The sequence below is a fragment of the Taudactylus pleione genome, unplaced genomic scaffold (assembly GCF_031769625.1).
Source record: "Taudactylus pleione unplaced genomic scaffold, aTauple2 ptg000216l, whole genome shotgun sequence".
Lineage (NCBI taxonomy): Eukaryota > Metazoa > Chordata > Amphibia > Anura > Myobatrachidae > Taudactylus > Taudactylus pleione.
This window is the reverse complement of record NW_028284618.1, coordinates 3,306,591-3,324,018: the sequence shown is the minus strand read 5'-3', so window position 1 is coordinate 3,324,018 and position 17,428 is coordinate 3,306,591. Positions and strand designations below refer to the sequence as shown.

At 47.8% G+C, this 17,428-nt stretch overlaps 1 protein-coding gene across 1 annotated transcript in view; it reads left to right on the top strand.

The window, feature by feature from the left end:
• The window catches only part of LOC148517452 (macrophage mannose receptor 1-like), a 182,194-nt gene that overhangs the window by 85,997 nt on the left and 78,769 nt on the right, over window positions 1-17,428 (top strand). Inside the window, 4 exon segments of the mRNA XM_088478637.1 lie at window positions 8,002-8,145; window positions 12,969-13,151; window positions 14,097-14,254; window positions 16,268-16,378. Coding sequence (XP_088334763.1) covers window positions 8,002-8,145; window positions 12,969-13,151; window positions 14,097-14,254; window positions 16,268-16,378 — 596 coding nt within the window.

Below are 17,428 nucleotides of genomic sequence, written 5' to 3'. Positions count from 1 at the left end.
GTCCTTGCTCGCAGCAGGAGAGCGGTCTTCTGCGCGCCTGAAGACCCGCTGTGTGTACAGCAGCTTAGACATACTCAGAAGGCTGATGGCCGCCTGATCTGCGATCAGTGTTTCCGATTTTGTGCGTGAGCGGCGGATGTGAGATGCTTTCAGTGCTCTCTAAGCTCTGTACAGGGAGTGAGTCATTAGCATATTTTCACAATTGCAATCCGTGAGGCGTGTGCCTAACCCGTCCTTCACTGCCATTGTTTATTGCATCGCCCCATCTGCTGTGTTTTGTACGTCAGATTGGACGTTGTAATGTACAATGTGGTGCACATCGTGTAGTGTGTACACATAATCGCACAACCAAAAGATATACTGTATACTGTATTGGTCCAATCTCTGCAGACATCACCTGAACTGCCATGGTCTACAAGATGAATGCATGGTGTGCAGGGCCGGATTAGTAATGGGGCAGATGGAGCTGCAGTTCCAAGCCCACCCATAAAAATAGGCCCACAGCAGCTGCTGTGTAGTGCTGCTGTTAACAGGAAAAAAATGTCCTGCTACAGTGGCCTGGCAAGGACCTTCCGAGGCAGCAGCAGCCGTCCCTCCGAATAGCCTCAGGCTGCTATATGCTTCCCTCCTCTTCCGACCTCCCCCGTGTCTCGGCCGCAGTCCGCTACCTCACCTCCCCCTCTTCCGGCCAAGATGGCTCAAAAGCGAGTATATTATGGCAGCAGCAGTGGTCGGCTTCTCTAGCTGTCCTTGCGCTGCATACACAGTGACGCCGAGGCTCCCGCGCGCCGTGTGAAGTCGCCCCCTGACAGCACTCATGCAGCTGTTCTAACTTTCATGGCCCAGCACACAGCGATCACAGACAGCTCCGTGTAGGCGGCCCAGCAGGTTGTCTGATCCTCCAGACTGAGGTGAGGTTTCAGCCCAGCTGGTTGGCTGCAGCTGCTGTGTGATAATAATTGATTGTAGGCTGTGGGACTGATACGAGCTTAATTATATATACACATGTATATTATATATCTATATGTTAAACTATATATGTGTGTATATATATATATATATATATATATATATATATTAGTGTCACTCCCCGGACTTGGAATAAGGACGTCTCAATCGTGTCACTTAAGTCCGGAGAGTGACACTGTTTTGGCACCACGGCTAGAGGATCTACTATTGGGAGTGTCTGCACTACTGTTGAACTATATTATTTATATATATATATATATATATATATATATATATATTAGGGGTGAGCGGGTTCGGATTTCTGAAATCCGAACCCCCCTGATCCGAGTACGATCCGAGTCAGGCTCGACTTTTCCCGCCTGACTCGGATCTGAACGTCATCATCCCGCCTTCTGGGTCTCGCGGGTTTTGGATTCTATATAAGGTACCCGCGTCGGCGCCATTTTCTCACTCGGCTGTGGACAGTGAAGAGGGAGAGTGGGAGTTAGGGCTGGCTGGGCTGTGTAGTGTAGTGTAGTGTAGTGCAGAGTAGTGTTGTGCTGTGCTGTGCTGCGCTGTGCTGCTGTTGTCCATAGGGGCTGTGTCCACTCCTCCAGTCCAAAGTCCATTGGGGCTGGCTGAACTGTGTTGTGCAGTCAGTTGTCCATAGGGGCTGTGTCCACTCCAAAGTCCTGTGCAGTGTCCCAGTCCTAAAGGGGTGCTGTAGTGTTGTCCAGGGGGTGCTCTGTCCATCAGGGGTGCTCCCCCCAAGTGCAAAAAAAATAAATATTTTTTCTGTGTTTGTGAATTGTGTGCACAGTAGCCGCACGTGCATCAACAAAGTAGTGCCAAGCGTGCGCCTGTGTCATAGGTAAAGGGCCGGCTGGCTTGACCGTTAAAGGGTGCTGTAACCCCCAAAGTGCACTCCAAACAAAATAAAAAAATATTTTCTGTGTTTGTGAATTGTGTCCACTGTGGCTGCACGTGCATCAACAAAGGAGCAGCGCCAAGCGTGCGCCGGTGTCCCATAAGTAAAGGGCCGGCTGGCTTGTCCGGTAAAGGGTGCTGTAATCCCCAAAGGGCACTCCAAACAAAATAAAAAAATATTTTCTGTGTTTGTGAATTGTGTGCACTCTGGCTGCACGTGCATCAACAAAGGAGCAGCGCCAAGCGTGCGCCTATGTCCCATAAGTAAAGGGCCGGCTGGCTCATTTCTTAAAGGGTGGTGTAACCCACAAAGTACACTAGTCTCCAACAAAAATAAAAAAAAATTTTCTGTGTTTGTGTGCGCCTTAGCCGCACGTATATATCAATATAACATAAATGGAGGACCAAACTTTCTCCGATAAAAATAAAATAGGGAAAGATCAAGAACCACTTCCTCCTAGCGCTGTTGCTGCTGCTGGGAGTTGTTCATCATCCCAGAGAGGAAGTAGGAACACCACTACTTTTACTAAACAATTGACCCTCCAACAGTCCTTAGCGAGGAGGATGAAGTACGACAGCAGTCATCCTGAAGCAAAACTTATAACTGAGGCAACTGCTATGTTGGTGTTAGACGTGCATCCGGTATCCACCATTAGTGCAGTGGGATTTAGACAATTGATGGAGGTAGTGTGTCCCCGGTTCCAAATCCCGTCTAGATTCCATCTGCATCCTCAAAGCAGCAGCGACAAGCGTGCGTCTGTCTGTTAAAGGGTGGTGTAACCCTCAAAGTGCGCTCCACAAACAATAAAAAAATTCTTCTTTTTTTTTCTGTCTTTGTGAATTGTGTGCACTGTAGCTGCACGTGCATCAACAAAGTAGCAGTGCCAAGCATGCGCCTGTGTCCCATAAGTCTGTTAAAGGGTGGTGTAACCCCCAAAGTGCTCCAAAAAATAAAAAACTATTTTTTTTCTGTGTTTGTGACTTGTGTGCGATGTAGCAGCACGTGCATCAACACTGTAGCAGCACCAAGCGTGCGCCTGTTTCATAAGTCAAGGGCCGGTTTGGACATCTGGTCCGGACTGAAGGATGTGCCAACAATTTCTGACAAGTCTACTGTCACTGCATATGATACTGTCCTCAAAGCAGCAGCAACAAGCGTGCGTCTGTCTGTTAAAGGGTGGTGTAACCCTCAAAGTGCGCTCCACAAACAATAAAAAAATTCTTCTTTTTTTTCCTGTCTTTGTGAAATGTGTGGGCTGTAGCCGCACCTGCATCCTCAAAGCAGCAGCGACAAGCATGCGTCTGTCTGCTAAAGGGTGGTGTAACCCTCAAAGTGCGCTCCACAAACAATAAAAAAATTCTTCTTTTTTTTCTGCCTTTGTGAATTGTGTGGGCTGTAGCCGCACCTGCATCCTCAAAGCAGCAGCGACAAGCGTGTGTCTGTCTGTTAAAGGGTGGTACAACCCTCAAAGTGCGCTCCACTAACAATAAAAAAATTCTTTTTTTTTCTCTTTGTGAATTGTGTGGGCTGTAGCCGCACCTGCATCCTCAAAGCAGCAGCGACAAGCTTGCATCTGTCTGCTAAAGGGTGATGTAACCCCCAAAGTGCGCTCCAACCAAAATAAAATAATCTTCTTTTTTTCTGTGCTTGTGTGTGAAATGTATGCGCAGTAGCTGCACCTGCATCTTCAAAGCAGCAGCGACAAGCGTGCATCTGTCTGTTAAAGGGTGGTGTAACCCCAAAAGTGCGCTCCACAAAAAATAAAAAATTCTTTTTTTTTCTGTCTTTGTGAATTGTGTGGGCTGTAGCCGCACCTGCATCCTCAAAGCAGCAGCGACAAGCGTGCGTCTGTCTGTTAAAGGATTACATCGGTTACAGCATCCAAGTAGGCATGTCAGACAGTCCGTACATGTACTGACAGGAAAAAGAGGCAATTTGGAGGTCCCTGTACAAACTGGCTCTATTTTACCTGAGTTGTCCCCCCTCCAGTGTGTACTCCGAAAGAGTGTTTAGTGCAGCCGGGAACCTTGTCAGCGAAAGGCGTAGGAGGTTGCTTCCACAAAATGTGGAGAAGATGATGTTCATAAAAATGAATGATCAACTCTTCCAGGGAGACCAGCCTCCATAACGTACAGAGGGACCTGTGGTGGTGGATTCCAGCGGGGACGAATTAATACTCTGTGAGGATCTACACAACACTGAAGAGGGTGAGGAATCGGTGAATGAGGAGGATGAGGACGACATCTTGCCTCCGTAGAGCCAGTTTGTGCAGGGACAGATTAATTGCCAGCTTGTTTTGTGGGGGCCCAAACGAACCAATCATTTCAGCCACAGTTGTGTGGCAGACCCTGGCGCTGAAATGACTGGTTTGTTAAAGTGTGCATGTCCTGTTTATACAACATAAGGGTGAGTGGGAGGGCCCAAGGACAATTCCATCTTGCACCTCTTTTTTTTCTTTGCATTATTTACTGTTTGCGGCCTAGTTTTTCAAACTGCCATCCTGTCTGCCACTGCAGTGTCACTCCTAGATGGGCCACGTGTTTGTGCCGCCCACTCGTGTCGCTTAGCATAGTCATCCAGCTACCTCAGTGCAACCTTTTGGACATAAAAACACTATTGTGAGGTGTGAGGTGTTCAGAATAGCCTGGAAATGAGTGGAAATTAAGGTTATTGAGGCTAATAATAGCATAGGAGCTGAAAAACCCACAAATTCTGTGATTTTAGCTGTTTTTATGCTTTTTTTCAAAAAAATCCAGATCCAAAACACAAAACCCAGAACCCAAAACACGGAAGGGTGGTTTTGGCAAAACCAATCCAAATCCAAAACACGAAGAAAGATCCAGATCCAAAACCAAAACACAAAACATGAAAAGTGGCCGGTGCACACCCCTAATATATATATATATATATATATATATATATATATATATATATATATATATATATATATATCTATATATATCTATATATATATATATATATATAGATATATTGGTTGTTAAATATCTTGGAGAAGTGTTGGGTTTTCCTGGGCAGTGACTGGGGGGCTGTTAATGTGCACATAAGTACCTGATTCAGACCCGGTCGCTAAGGCGCAATCGCTCGCTGCCGGGTGATTGTTGCTTAATGCGCATGCGTATAATTCACAGTGCGCGTGTGCAAGCCTGTCTCAGCTATGGGGAATCGCGCGCTCGTAGCACATAGACTGCCAGCTAGTTTGAGTGACAGATATTGCCGTTCGTGGGTGATAACAGGGGAAGGTGCTTGTAAATGGGGGAGTGGTGTTGCGGACGCAGGCGTGTCAGGCCGCCAAAACGCCGTTTAATGGGCGTGCATAATTAACAAAGTAGCGTCGTTGTACACGTCACCCGCATGTATTTCAGCCAGCTCTGATCGTAGTGCTTGCGGCGGGGAAACGCATCCTCAAGGGCTGCGAGCAGCTCCGATGGCTCTCGATGTTACCGGTTAATCAAACAAATCCAGGAGATGACGTGTGTTGCGAGGGGAAGTCATTATACACTAGCGAGCCACGCAGTGTGAGAGTTTAATATAAGTATCCAGCCCCTTTTTGCCAACGAGCGCCTGCATCTTGCGAGCAGGTCTGGATGAGCTCCAAAGTGCTCCGTCTCATGCGCGTGTTATGGGAGTTTGGCTTAAGTATTTGCATACACAGACGCAATGTCAGTCACATAATAGACAATACTCCTGTGTAATGGAAAATCTGCACCTGCCGTAGGGCTGATCCAAGTTTTGATGGTGCGACAGATAATGGCGTCTAATGACTGTGGGGCTTATTCAGAGATGGACGCTAATGCGATCACAGCTACAAAATATGCTAATCGTTCTAAAGATCACCCGAGCATAGGGACGCCCACTGCTGCCTTCTTACCTGTGTACGACAGGAATGGGTATGAAATACCGCCGGCCTTCGATTCCCATCAGTGGCAGCCCAACATGAGCAGAGTTCCGAGCAGCGGAAGTCCAACAGCGCTGGAAATCCCGATCGTGGATAGGTGAGTATCTACTAACCTAACCTAACCCCCCTAACCCTAACCCTCCTTAGGGGTGCCTAACCCTAACTTTCCCCCCAAGTGCCTAAGCCTAATCCCCCCTCTAAGTGCCGAACCCTAACCATCCCCTTCCCCGCTGCCTAAACCTAAGTCCCCCGGGGGGGTGCCTAACCCTAAGTCTCCCCCGGGGGTGCCTAACCCTAACCCTCCCTCCCCCTAGCCTAACCCTAACCCTCCCGGGGGGGTGCCCTAAACCTAACCCTCCCCCCCCCAGCGGCTGTCTGCTCACGGCGGCCGGCATCACAACGATCGGGATGCCGGGAGCCGGTCTCCCGGCGTCGGGGAAATGCGGGCGTCTACATATAGACGCCCGGCATTTCACCCTTGCCGGGATATGACAGTCGGGAAGCCGGCTGCCGGTATTTAGGCAGTCGGCTTCCCGATTGCATACCGTACGACATTGCTTTGCTGCATAAATATCGGTAACAGACGCACATTGAGCAGCCATCTTGCCCTTGCGGCAGGTCTGACCAGCCACAGACTCGGCAGCTCTCCTGACACGCCGAGGATCTCACGATGTATATGAGATGGCAAGAGCTAATTTATGCACGCCCATGTAACGGCATTTAAACTCTAAGACGCACCAGTGTGTTTATGACCACTTCCTCCGGACACTGACTACCAGTCACTTACTTTGTGTATGGTTCTGCTGTGCATGTGGAATTGCAAGACAATCTCAGCCGCCTGTGGAATGCGGCTTATATATACGCATGCGCAATCGCTAGATCTGAATAAAAATCACCATTGTCTCTGTCTCATTTGGAGAGATTGTGCGTCTCAGTCCTTGCACATTTGGACGCAAAAGAAGTGCTTTGTAGCAAACGCGCTAGCAAGTGCTATGCGCTCGCGAGCAGGTCGATGTTTGGCCACTGCGCATACGCACGCCGGAGCCGGCTCCAACGTGCGCATGCGCGAGACCCGGCTAGCGATGGGCCCTCCGTCGCTCCAGGTTTCGCACCAAAAAGGGGCGGCTGTCGATGTTGATCGACAGCTCGCCCCATTTTGGAGGCGGGCAGGGGGGGTGGCTGGCAAAACGGAGGCGTTCCCAACGGAGTGATGTCAGTGGTGAGCTTCCGGCTCTATTAAGAGCCAGAAGCTCACTGGGGCTTGCGGGAACGAGACCCTACCACAAGGCTCTCGTCGAGACCATCGCGACCATCACCTGGCCGATCGCAATCGGTGTGGGTGGTCACAAAAAAACAACAAAATAAAAAAAAACACCCTGATTCAGAGCGAGCGCTCTTTCAGAGCGTCCGGCTCTGAATCAGGCCCTGTGTTCACATTATTTTTTTTTAGGATTTTCCATTTTCTCTGAATGTCTTTGTTTCAATAATTGATTTGTTGGAGATATATTTTGTTATATGTGTAATAAAAGTAAACTCCTATACTAACACTAATGTACAGTATATATTTCTTCTAGCCAGTCCCGTAAGGAGGGCAGTGTGGAGGTGCCGTCGCACAGGGCGAAGAGCCCTGTTGGCGGTATTGTCACAGCCCCATATCTCCTGCATTTGGCTATCAGGGTGCCTGGAATGTCACAGCCCAAACCCCTTGTGCAGACCACACCCCTTATATCAGTAGCCACACCCCCATTGTGCTGGGCACACCTCCTGCGGCAGCTTACAATAGGCCCTTTATAAATTTCAGCTCCAGGCCCATATGGACCTTAGTCTGGTATTGATGGTGTGTACAGGAGAAATGATTAATTAGATACAATCCTTCGACATGATACAAATATGATCTTACACATCTTTGCTGCAGTCGCTCTAAAAAGCCTCTCTCGGTGCGCCAGGGCCCGTGAGACTCTACTAACACTGGGAGTCTTTTTTCTGCATAATTTTTTGTTGATGTACTGCTGAATCAGACGCATCATTATTTACGTTGTATAGTGTGTACCCAGCTTAAGAGTGCTATATAATTTTATCAGTGTTGTATTGGGAAATATGCGCAGTAACAAAACACACTTAGGCATGAGGATCACGTCATAGAGGCCAATGTTTAATAATCTAATTTCACTTTCTTTTCTATATAAAGCAAATGTGTCATTTTCCATAGGAAATCCATCAACTGAACCTGGGAATAACTGTGTGGTACTAAACCCTGGGAAAAACGCCAAGTGGGAAAGTAGGGAGTGCGGTCAAAAGTTGGGATACATTTGTAAGAAAGGCAACAGCACCTCGTCTTATATCCCTCCATCAGGTACTAAAGAAATGACTTATGACTGTATGCAGAAACATTGCTTGTTGTATTATTACTAACTTTTTATTATATAGCGTCAACATAGTACGCAGAACGTTACAGAGATTGTTTAACCATTTACATATGATTGGCTGCTGTCCTGTGGGGATAACACTGTGCATCATGGGTAAAATGCAAGGTGTCCTGTTTTAGAGTGAAAATAATACACTATTTATAACAAGTCTCCTTTATGAGCGATGAGATCCTTACATGGCTTTTCAATTCATACTGTATGTGCATAATTAGAAAATTCAGATGTAGCCGCTGGTATCACGGGCTGTAAGTTGCTAATGGACTATTAATTAGCACCTAAGCAGGGCCGGATTAAGGGCAGGGCGACAGGGGCGGTCGTCCTGGGGCCCCCACACATACGGGGCCCCCACACACTATTCCCAATCCCCGGCCACTTATTCTAACATTTCCCCGCTGCTGTCCCCTGGCAGTGCGCTGCTGATGAACTCTGAGCTCTGACTCATGGATGGAGCAGGGTTTCCCGTGCGGGGGATACACACATTATTCCTCCCTCCTCCCACCCATACACACATTATTCCCCCCTCCTCCCACCCATACACACATTATTCCCCCCTCCTCCCACCCATACACAAATTATTCCCCCCTCCTCCCACCCACACACTCATTATTCCCCATTCCCCCCACCCATACACACATTATTCCCCACTCCCCCCACCCATACACACATTATTCCCCACTCCCCCCAACCCATGCACATTATACACCTCCTTTCCCCCACCTATACACACATTATACCCCCACCCCCCCCACCCATACACACATTATTCCCCTCAGCCATACACACATTACATGCCCCTCCCCCCCACACATACACACATTATATACATCCTCTCCCCACCCATACACACCTAATATACCCCCTCCCCAACCCATACACACCTCCTCCACCCACCCATACACACATTATACACCTCCTTTCTGTTCAAAGACTATACACCCCCATACACAAATTATACACCTCCCTTCCACCCATAGATTATACATCCCCCATACACACATTATACGCCCCATCATGCACACACATTATTCTTTCCTCTACCCAGACATATTATATCCACCCTAATACTACTTAGCATTCCACTAGGCTTTTTCAGCGGGGGCGCCGCTCCCTGTCCTATTTCTGAAGGGCAGAAAGCATCCTGCCCTCTAGCGCGGCACCCCGCTGAAACAGCCTGCGGGTTCTGTCCTCCCCGCAGTGTCCCGCGGGTGGGGAAACGGCAGATCATAGGTCACCGCAGGTGCATGCGCCTGGCATCCATTCACAGTGACCGCGGCACTTGGGGGCAGTCTGGCATGTCCGTAAGTGCCGGGCACGCCCCCAGGAGTGACGAAAAGGGGAAGCGTAATAAAGACACGCCCCTTTTCATTGGCCACACACCCTTTTCGGTGGAAGTGCCCTTGCTCTAGGTCCGGCATCAGGCGCCTAGAGTGAACACTACTCTTACACATAAACATCCCTTCCCCACACTCCACATAGATGGGTCTATTTACTAAGCAGTGTTAAGAGACAGAGTGAAAAGTGCTAAGAAAGTGATAAGGTGCCAGCCAATCAGCTCCCAACTGTCATTTTTCAAACACAGCCTGTGAGATGACAGTTGGGAGCTGATTGGCTGGCACCTTATCACTTTCTTATCACTTTTCACACTGTCTCCTAACACTGCTTAGTAAATAGACCCCAGAGGCACACTGTACACCTTCTACCACTACAGACCCATACCCCCTCCCAACACCACAGACAAATCCCTCCCCTACCACCACACAAACATCTCTCCCCCCTCCGCCCCTGCACAAGCACACTGTTCCCCCTTCACCACTACACAGACACATCTCTCTGCCCCCTGCCCGGTGCTGGACCTAGCACGTTCTTTAAATGTGCCGTTATAGCTATGTGTTGCCATGGTTATGGGATTGTGTCACTGATGGAGCGACGTGATGACGTCAGCAGGGAGATGCCGGAGCTCGGGCGTGTAGTCGCGCCTTAGCAAGCATGTTGAATATCACTGGGTGATTATGTTTATGTATATAAGGTATGTTTTTTGTATTGTCACTTTGTTCTGACGAAAATGCTGATGCATTGAAACGTTAACCGTTTTCTACAAGCCGTTTCCTGTGTGTTCATTGCGTGGAGTGCCACACTTACTATCCGTATATCTCACCTTTTCAGTGGGGGCAACCAGCTAAGTATATATACACACACACACACACTCCCAAAGGTGCAGCACTCCAGGTGCTTTGAAAGAATCACAATACCGGCATCTAAAATCAAGCAACGTTTCAGTGCATATCTATTAGTACTGTCATCAGGCTATCATGCTAATAGATATGCACTGAAACGTTGCTTGATTTTAGATGCCGGTATTGTGATTCTTTCAGAGCGCCTGCAGTGCTGCACCTTTGGGAGTTTATGTAAGTTATAATGCTGCCACCCGGCCACATTGCTATATTACCTGGACAGCTGGACCCTGCATATTTCTTATATAATGCTGGTTGTTACATTATACTTTTTTTTTCTACAACATTGCCATATATTTACTTTGATTTTATTGATTGGCGCCCCCACAAGTTTGTTGCCCAGGGGCCCCCACTTAATCCGGCCCTGCACCTAAGGCCCAGAATTCAATTGTTTCACCACGGCCACAGCTCCCATCTAAAGTAACGGGAGCTATTCAATGTTTGTACCGCTGGGGGCGAGTGCCGTGTGCACCCAACAGTTACCTCAGGAGGGTGCAAGCAGAAATCTGCCCAAAGTAGGGCTTTTGGGCACCTTAAACAGCATCACGCCCAGCTTTTGGGTGACTTAACTTTCCCTTTAGAAGGGAGTAGCAGCTCTGTGCGGCTAATACCCTGCATTTTGGGTGTGACATCCGCAATAACTGATAGGTGCCCATAAACTCAAGCCATACATGCCTATCCTCCCGGAATTCGTGGGAGGCTCCCGATTTTTCAGGTAACCCCCCGCACCCCCGGAAGAGTAGGCACTTCTCCTGCATTCTGCCCACTTCCTAGTGAAATGGGCAGAAGGGGGACAATTTCCACGGCGATCGCGGGTCCCTATGTAGGGGGTGGGGCTTAATGCTGCGATTATCCATGAATCGCGTCATTTAGCCACACCCCCTATTTAAATTAGCACCAATTGCGGTAATTTACAGTGAAGGGGTGGGGCTTAATGATGCAACCCGTCAGGCCCAGCCCCCGTCGCAACCCACCTGCCTCCTCCCCGGGCGACTCCTGTGGTAAGAGACAACAAAGGTAGACAAGTATGACTCAAGCCCAGCAGCACAAACAATTGAATATCTTCCATCACTTTAGACAGGAGCTGCTGCTGCAGTAATACAATTGAATTCTCCATATAGAATGTGAGGTAATTTCACATAAGACATAGGCAGTGTCGGGTCCACACAGCAATCCTAATATGTTACCTAGAGGACATTGCATCAGAATCAGCTTTGCCATACTTGCTCTTCAGTTATTCATAGAAAAGAGTTTACTCAGCTTTCTGTATCTCAAGGTGTTATTCAAAATGTATTGTGCCTCTTAGCTGTCATTTTTCTGCTTGTACATATTGCTACTAGCATTTTAGGCCAAGCCCCTAAACCAACAGTACATATGTCATCATGACTACACCTTATTGTCTTTAATCACTCATAATCAATTCCTCAAATCAGGAGATCATGACCCATTGCAGCAGTAACCTGTGTCTATCCCACAAAAACATTGACTTTTGGGGTTATGATCGCACAGTGACAGGGTGCAGTAAGGTTTATGGCGGATATTTATCAAAGCTTGGAGAGAGAGATACAGTAAAGCGGAGAGAGAGAAAGTACTAATCAATCAGCATCCTGTGATCTTACAGGCTGTGTTTGAATAATTAAAGTTAGGAGCTGATTTGTTGGTACTTTGGGCTGTATTCAGAGGCGGCCGTACGGTCTACAACCGCATGGCCGCCTCGATGTTTGTCTAGTGCGCATGCGCACGAGGGAGCCGGCTCCTTCGTGCGCATGCGTGAGACCCGCTACGACCAACAGCGCTGGTCGTAGCAGGTTTCTTTCCAAAGGGGGCGAGCTGTCGATGTTGATTGACAGCTCGCCCCGTTTGGAAGGCGGGCCGGGGGGGTGGCAGCCCAAAGGGAGGCGTTCCCGTGGGAACGCCTACCGTTTGGGGGAGGCCCCACTCACATCACTAGTGATGTCAGTGGAGAGCTTCCGGCTCTGACAGAGCCAGAAGCTCTCTGGGGCTTACGACAAGTGAGACCCTACCCTAGGGTCTCGTCGTAAGCCCCGATGGTCAATGACCATCGCGACCATCACCCTAGCGGTCGTTAGAGCTGTGGGTGTTAACCCACAGCCTAACGACCGAAACAGAGGCGGCCGGTCAGGATGCAAGCGGCCGCCCAGTTTCTGAGCGACCGCTTGCATCCTCCGACCGCCTCTGAATGAGGCCCTTTATCTCTCTCCAAGCTTTGATAAATCTCCCCCTATGAATGGTATACAGCAGACTAGTGCCACCATTAGATACAGTAGCTCCTATGTTGAACTTTTCAGAACCTCTGTCAGAGTTGGACCATATAGTTATGTGTATACGGGAGGGGGGGCTTGGTGCATAAGTCTTTGTAATACTTTAAATGACTTAGCGATACCAAACTGTAAGTGGCAGCTTTGAACTGGAAACCTCAGGGGAGGATGCATACAGTATGTCCAACAGACGTAAAGTTTACATGCAATGCACAGACATGTTCTTACATTTTGTCACAGGGAGCAGTGATCCCATCTCCTGCCCACCCTCCTGGATACCCTATTCTGGTCACTGTTATTCTCTGCATAAAGAGGAGAGGATTTGGACGGACGCAATGTTATCATGCAGGAAGGAAGAAGGGGATCTCGTAAGTGTGCACAATATAGAAGAAGCTGGTTTTATTACCTCCCAATTTGAGTTTGGTAAGTAGCACTAAACAAGTGACTAGATATTAACATTAATGCATTAAAAAGTCTTCATTCTAATACTTACCTACCATAGAGGGCAGCTAGGACAACACTAGGCAGTATTTTGAAGCTGAGAAAAGAAATTTGCTAAATTGTATTTCTGGTATATTCCAATCTAAAAATGGCAGTATAAAGGCCTCATATGAATACAAAACAAGACGGTTGTTGTCAGTACATGTCCTCACTATTGCAAATCTGTATATAGCTATCAAAATAAGTGTATTAGCTATTAGTTCACATTTTGATCAGAACATGTTAAGTTTGCAGCCCACATAAGTTTATGGCTTGCAGGCATGGGCATCAGAACCGCAGACGGTCAGAGGCTGTGCTTTATAGCAATAGGCTATAGCGCAGGGCCGGCTCCATGGGTCGGAGCCGGCAGGGCACCCTTACATCGCAGCATGACCAAAAATGGGGGCGTGGCCTAATTACCATAGGCCATGCCCCCTACATTACTTTATTTGGAGGTGTGCCCGCATGGTCGAACACCCCTAGAGCCGGCCCTGCGCAGGGCATCGGAACGATTTTATGTTGCTGCCCCAACATAAAGTCGATCTGACGCCACTGCTTGCAGGAATTAAGAACTAGTAACAATGGCTGGAAGCTTAAATGTTTTGATCAAAATATGAGCTAATACTTGATCCATTAGATGTATAGGGTGATGTTATATCAAGCATTACCTCTATACTTTTAAAAATAAAATCTACAGTATATGGAACAGAGCAGGACAGAGTTCAATAGTAAGAACAGGTAAGAACAGACACCTCTGTACTGTCCCTCTGTCCAAGAAATGCGGTCAAAAATTTAAGCATTGTCATGAAGATAGCTTCACTCTCTTCACTTTAGCCTAGGTTTGTCAGGATCAAAAAATAATTTAACTGTTTAAATTCTGTTTTCTAGAACAAATAGAGTATGTTTGGTTGGGATTAAATGACCTGAAGGTGCAACTATTTTTTGAATGGAGTGATGGGTCCCCAGTAATATATACAGTCTGGCAGAGAGGAGAACCATCTCACCTCGACAACAGACAAGAGGATTGTGTTGCATTGTACACTAAGGTGGGACACTGGCTCTTTATAAACCATTACATAATGTACTTAAAGCAGTAATCATAAATTACTTTTTTTTTTTAAGTATCTGATTGTTATTAGCTATCCTCCTACAGATCATCATTTCCTTTTCAAAATCATTCTGGAGTGCAACCATAAATATGGCTGCCACAAGGTCACAACTCTCAATATGTTACTGTATGTGATGACAGAAGGGGGAGAAAAGGGGAAGGATGTCACAGTAAAAACAGAGCTCAGAGGGATGTTCCAAAGCCTCTCTGCTTACTACATCCTGTGATTGTGGTCCCAAGATAGTAACATAATTCTGAGATTTCACATAGTTATTATTATTATTATTATTACAATCAGTAACAGCAATTAGCAAAAAACCAACCAAACTGAGAGCAGTGAAGTGAGTCCCTCCTACTCCGAGTCCGGCTGCTGGCACCGTTCAGACAGTGTACACAGTGACAGTATCACTCACTATCACCACGCAGCCATGGCACTGAGACAGAGGGCCTGATTCAGAGCCGGACGCTCTGACCAGAGCGCTCGCTCTGAATCATGGCCCTCCTACCTTAGATTGCCACCCACAGCTTATGCGAGCGTCCATGATGATGGTCGTGATGGTCAAGACCATCGCGACCATCAGGCTTGCAACGAGACCCTGCGGTAGGGTCTCGCTGCCGCAAGCCCAGGAGTGATTTTGGCTCTATCAGAGCCAAAATCACTCCCACTGACATCACTAGTGATGTCAGTGGGGCCGGACCCCCCCGGCACCAAAGGGGGCGTGCTGTCACTCACCATCGACAGCACGCCGCCCCCTTTGGTGCGAGACCCCGAGCGACGGATTACCCGTCGCTCGCCGGGTCTCGCGCATGCGCACGACGGAGCTCCCTCCGTCGTGCGCATGTGCACTAGGGCACCATCGACCCGCTTACGAGCGTACAGCGCTCGCGAGCGGGTCAGAATCAGGCCCTGAAACCTCTGCGGGCAGGCACAGCTGTTGAAGGGCTCGGCTGACTTAGGGCTGCGCAGTGTGACTTCTGATGGTCATGTGCAGCTGCACAGCCTGCCCTGGCCGGTGCAGCAACTGAGCTCAACGCTACCCAGCTGAATACAAATGTACGTATGTGCACTGTAATTCCGAAAATCCTGAGATCTGAGGCACGAATTCCGAGATTGAAATCCAGGGGTTTTTGGGCCAAAATCCCGGAATCTATTTACTATGCCCAGGCACAAACTTAGCTCTTTTATCATTGCTTATAAGAGTGATAGAAAATCTAGTTTCACCCCAATCAAGAAAAGTTTGTCGGGGCAACTGGCTGGCAGATATATGAGGAGTCTTACAACTTTATCAGACAGTCTTCAATGCCTGTGCGAACTTCCAGTCCCAATTAAGCAAAAAAATTAAAAAATAGTTAGATGTAATAATAAAAAAGCAATTACAGTCTTATACAAAATATACAACAGTAAAACAACAGTAAAACAGATGGTATATATTACTTTACCAATGCTCCTTAAACCTGATTGCTCAGTGGCCACTTTATTTGTAAAAATAAATTACACACCTGCTTGTTATTGCAAATATCAAATTAGCCAATAAAAAAAAATCATGTATACATGGTCAAGAGATTCACTTGTTCCAAATAACAGAATAGTGAAGAAATGTGATCTACTCTAAGTGACTTTCACCGTGGGGCGATTGTTGGTGCCAGATGGGATTTGAATATCTGAGAAACACCATTAACACCAATTTAGCACCATTTAAATGGCGCAGCTTAGCTGAGAATGGGTGCTGACCATTTGCAGATTTATTGCAAATAAATGTATTTACGATTACTTCCAGCAGTTTGTGTCATAGGAGTGGGGTCACTCGTTCACATGTCATATTGGCATTATTTATGTCTCAGTGATGTCACTAGTTCCTAGTGAATTGATAGGCTGCACTCTTATACATTTTGGATAAAGGTTCTGGCTTATACATTGTGATATTATAATAATATGTTCTCCCCACCACAGGATGGACATTGGGCAGATAAGATGTGTGAGAAGAAATTTCCCTATATGTGTAAGAGGAAGCCATTGGCAGTTGCTTATGACCAAATTCCCGTAGACGAGGGGTGTGATAAGGTACTGTACATTATTTCAAGTTAATTTTTAGAGTGGTGCTTTCATATTCATGTATTGCATAACCACAACCGTCATTTACATCATCTACTCACAAATCATGCAGTTAATTGGGTGCTCCTTAGTCTGTTGCTGCAACATGTTCCCTCCCCATTTAAGTTATTTAAGATGTGACCTAAGGAAGGTTCTCTTGATTTGACTTAGGGAAGGTTCTGTTGTAGTGACCTAAGGAAGTTTCTTTTGTATTGATCTAAGGGAGGCTTTGTTGAAGTGATCTAAGGAAGGTTCTGTAGTAGTGATCTAAGTTTCAGGCTCCGCACACTTAAAATCACTTTCTCCAGTTTCTGTCCAGGCTAGCAATGAGGTCCGCTTGCTCTGTGAATCACTCCTGGTTAGCACAGAGGTTTGCTCATGCTGCACATCGCTCCCTACTGGTGCTGAGGTCTGCCTGCGCTGCTCCTGCCCCATCCGCCCAGTGTCCTGTCACTGAGCACACAATGGCCCTGATTCAGAGCCGGACGCTCTGACCAGAGCGCTCGCTCTGAATCAGGGCCCACCTCCATTAATATGGAGCGTCCTCCTGGACGCTCGTATAGCTGTGGGTCACCACCCTCAGCATATACGAGCGTGCAGGATGATGGTCGCGATGGTCTTGACCATCGCGACCATCGCCACTGCGAGCAACAGCCTGCGGTTGAGGTTTTCAACCGCAAGGCCAGGAGTGATTTTGGCTCTATCAGAGCCAAAATCACTCCCACTGACATCACTAGTGATGTCAGTGGGGCCGGCTTCAGACGGTAGGCGTTCCCTTGGGAACGCCTCCGTCTGGCAGGCACGCCCCCGGCACGCCCACCAAAGGGGGCGTGCTGTCAGTCAACATCGACAGCACGCCCCCTTTGATGAGACACTCCGAGCGAAGGAAAGTCCTTCGCTCGGCGCGTCTCGCGCATGCGCACGACGGAGCTCCCTCCGTCGTGCGCATGCGCAGTGCAGACCATCGACCCACTTGCGAGCGGACAGCCGCTCACAAGTGGGTCTGAATGAGGGCCTATG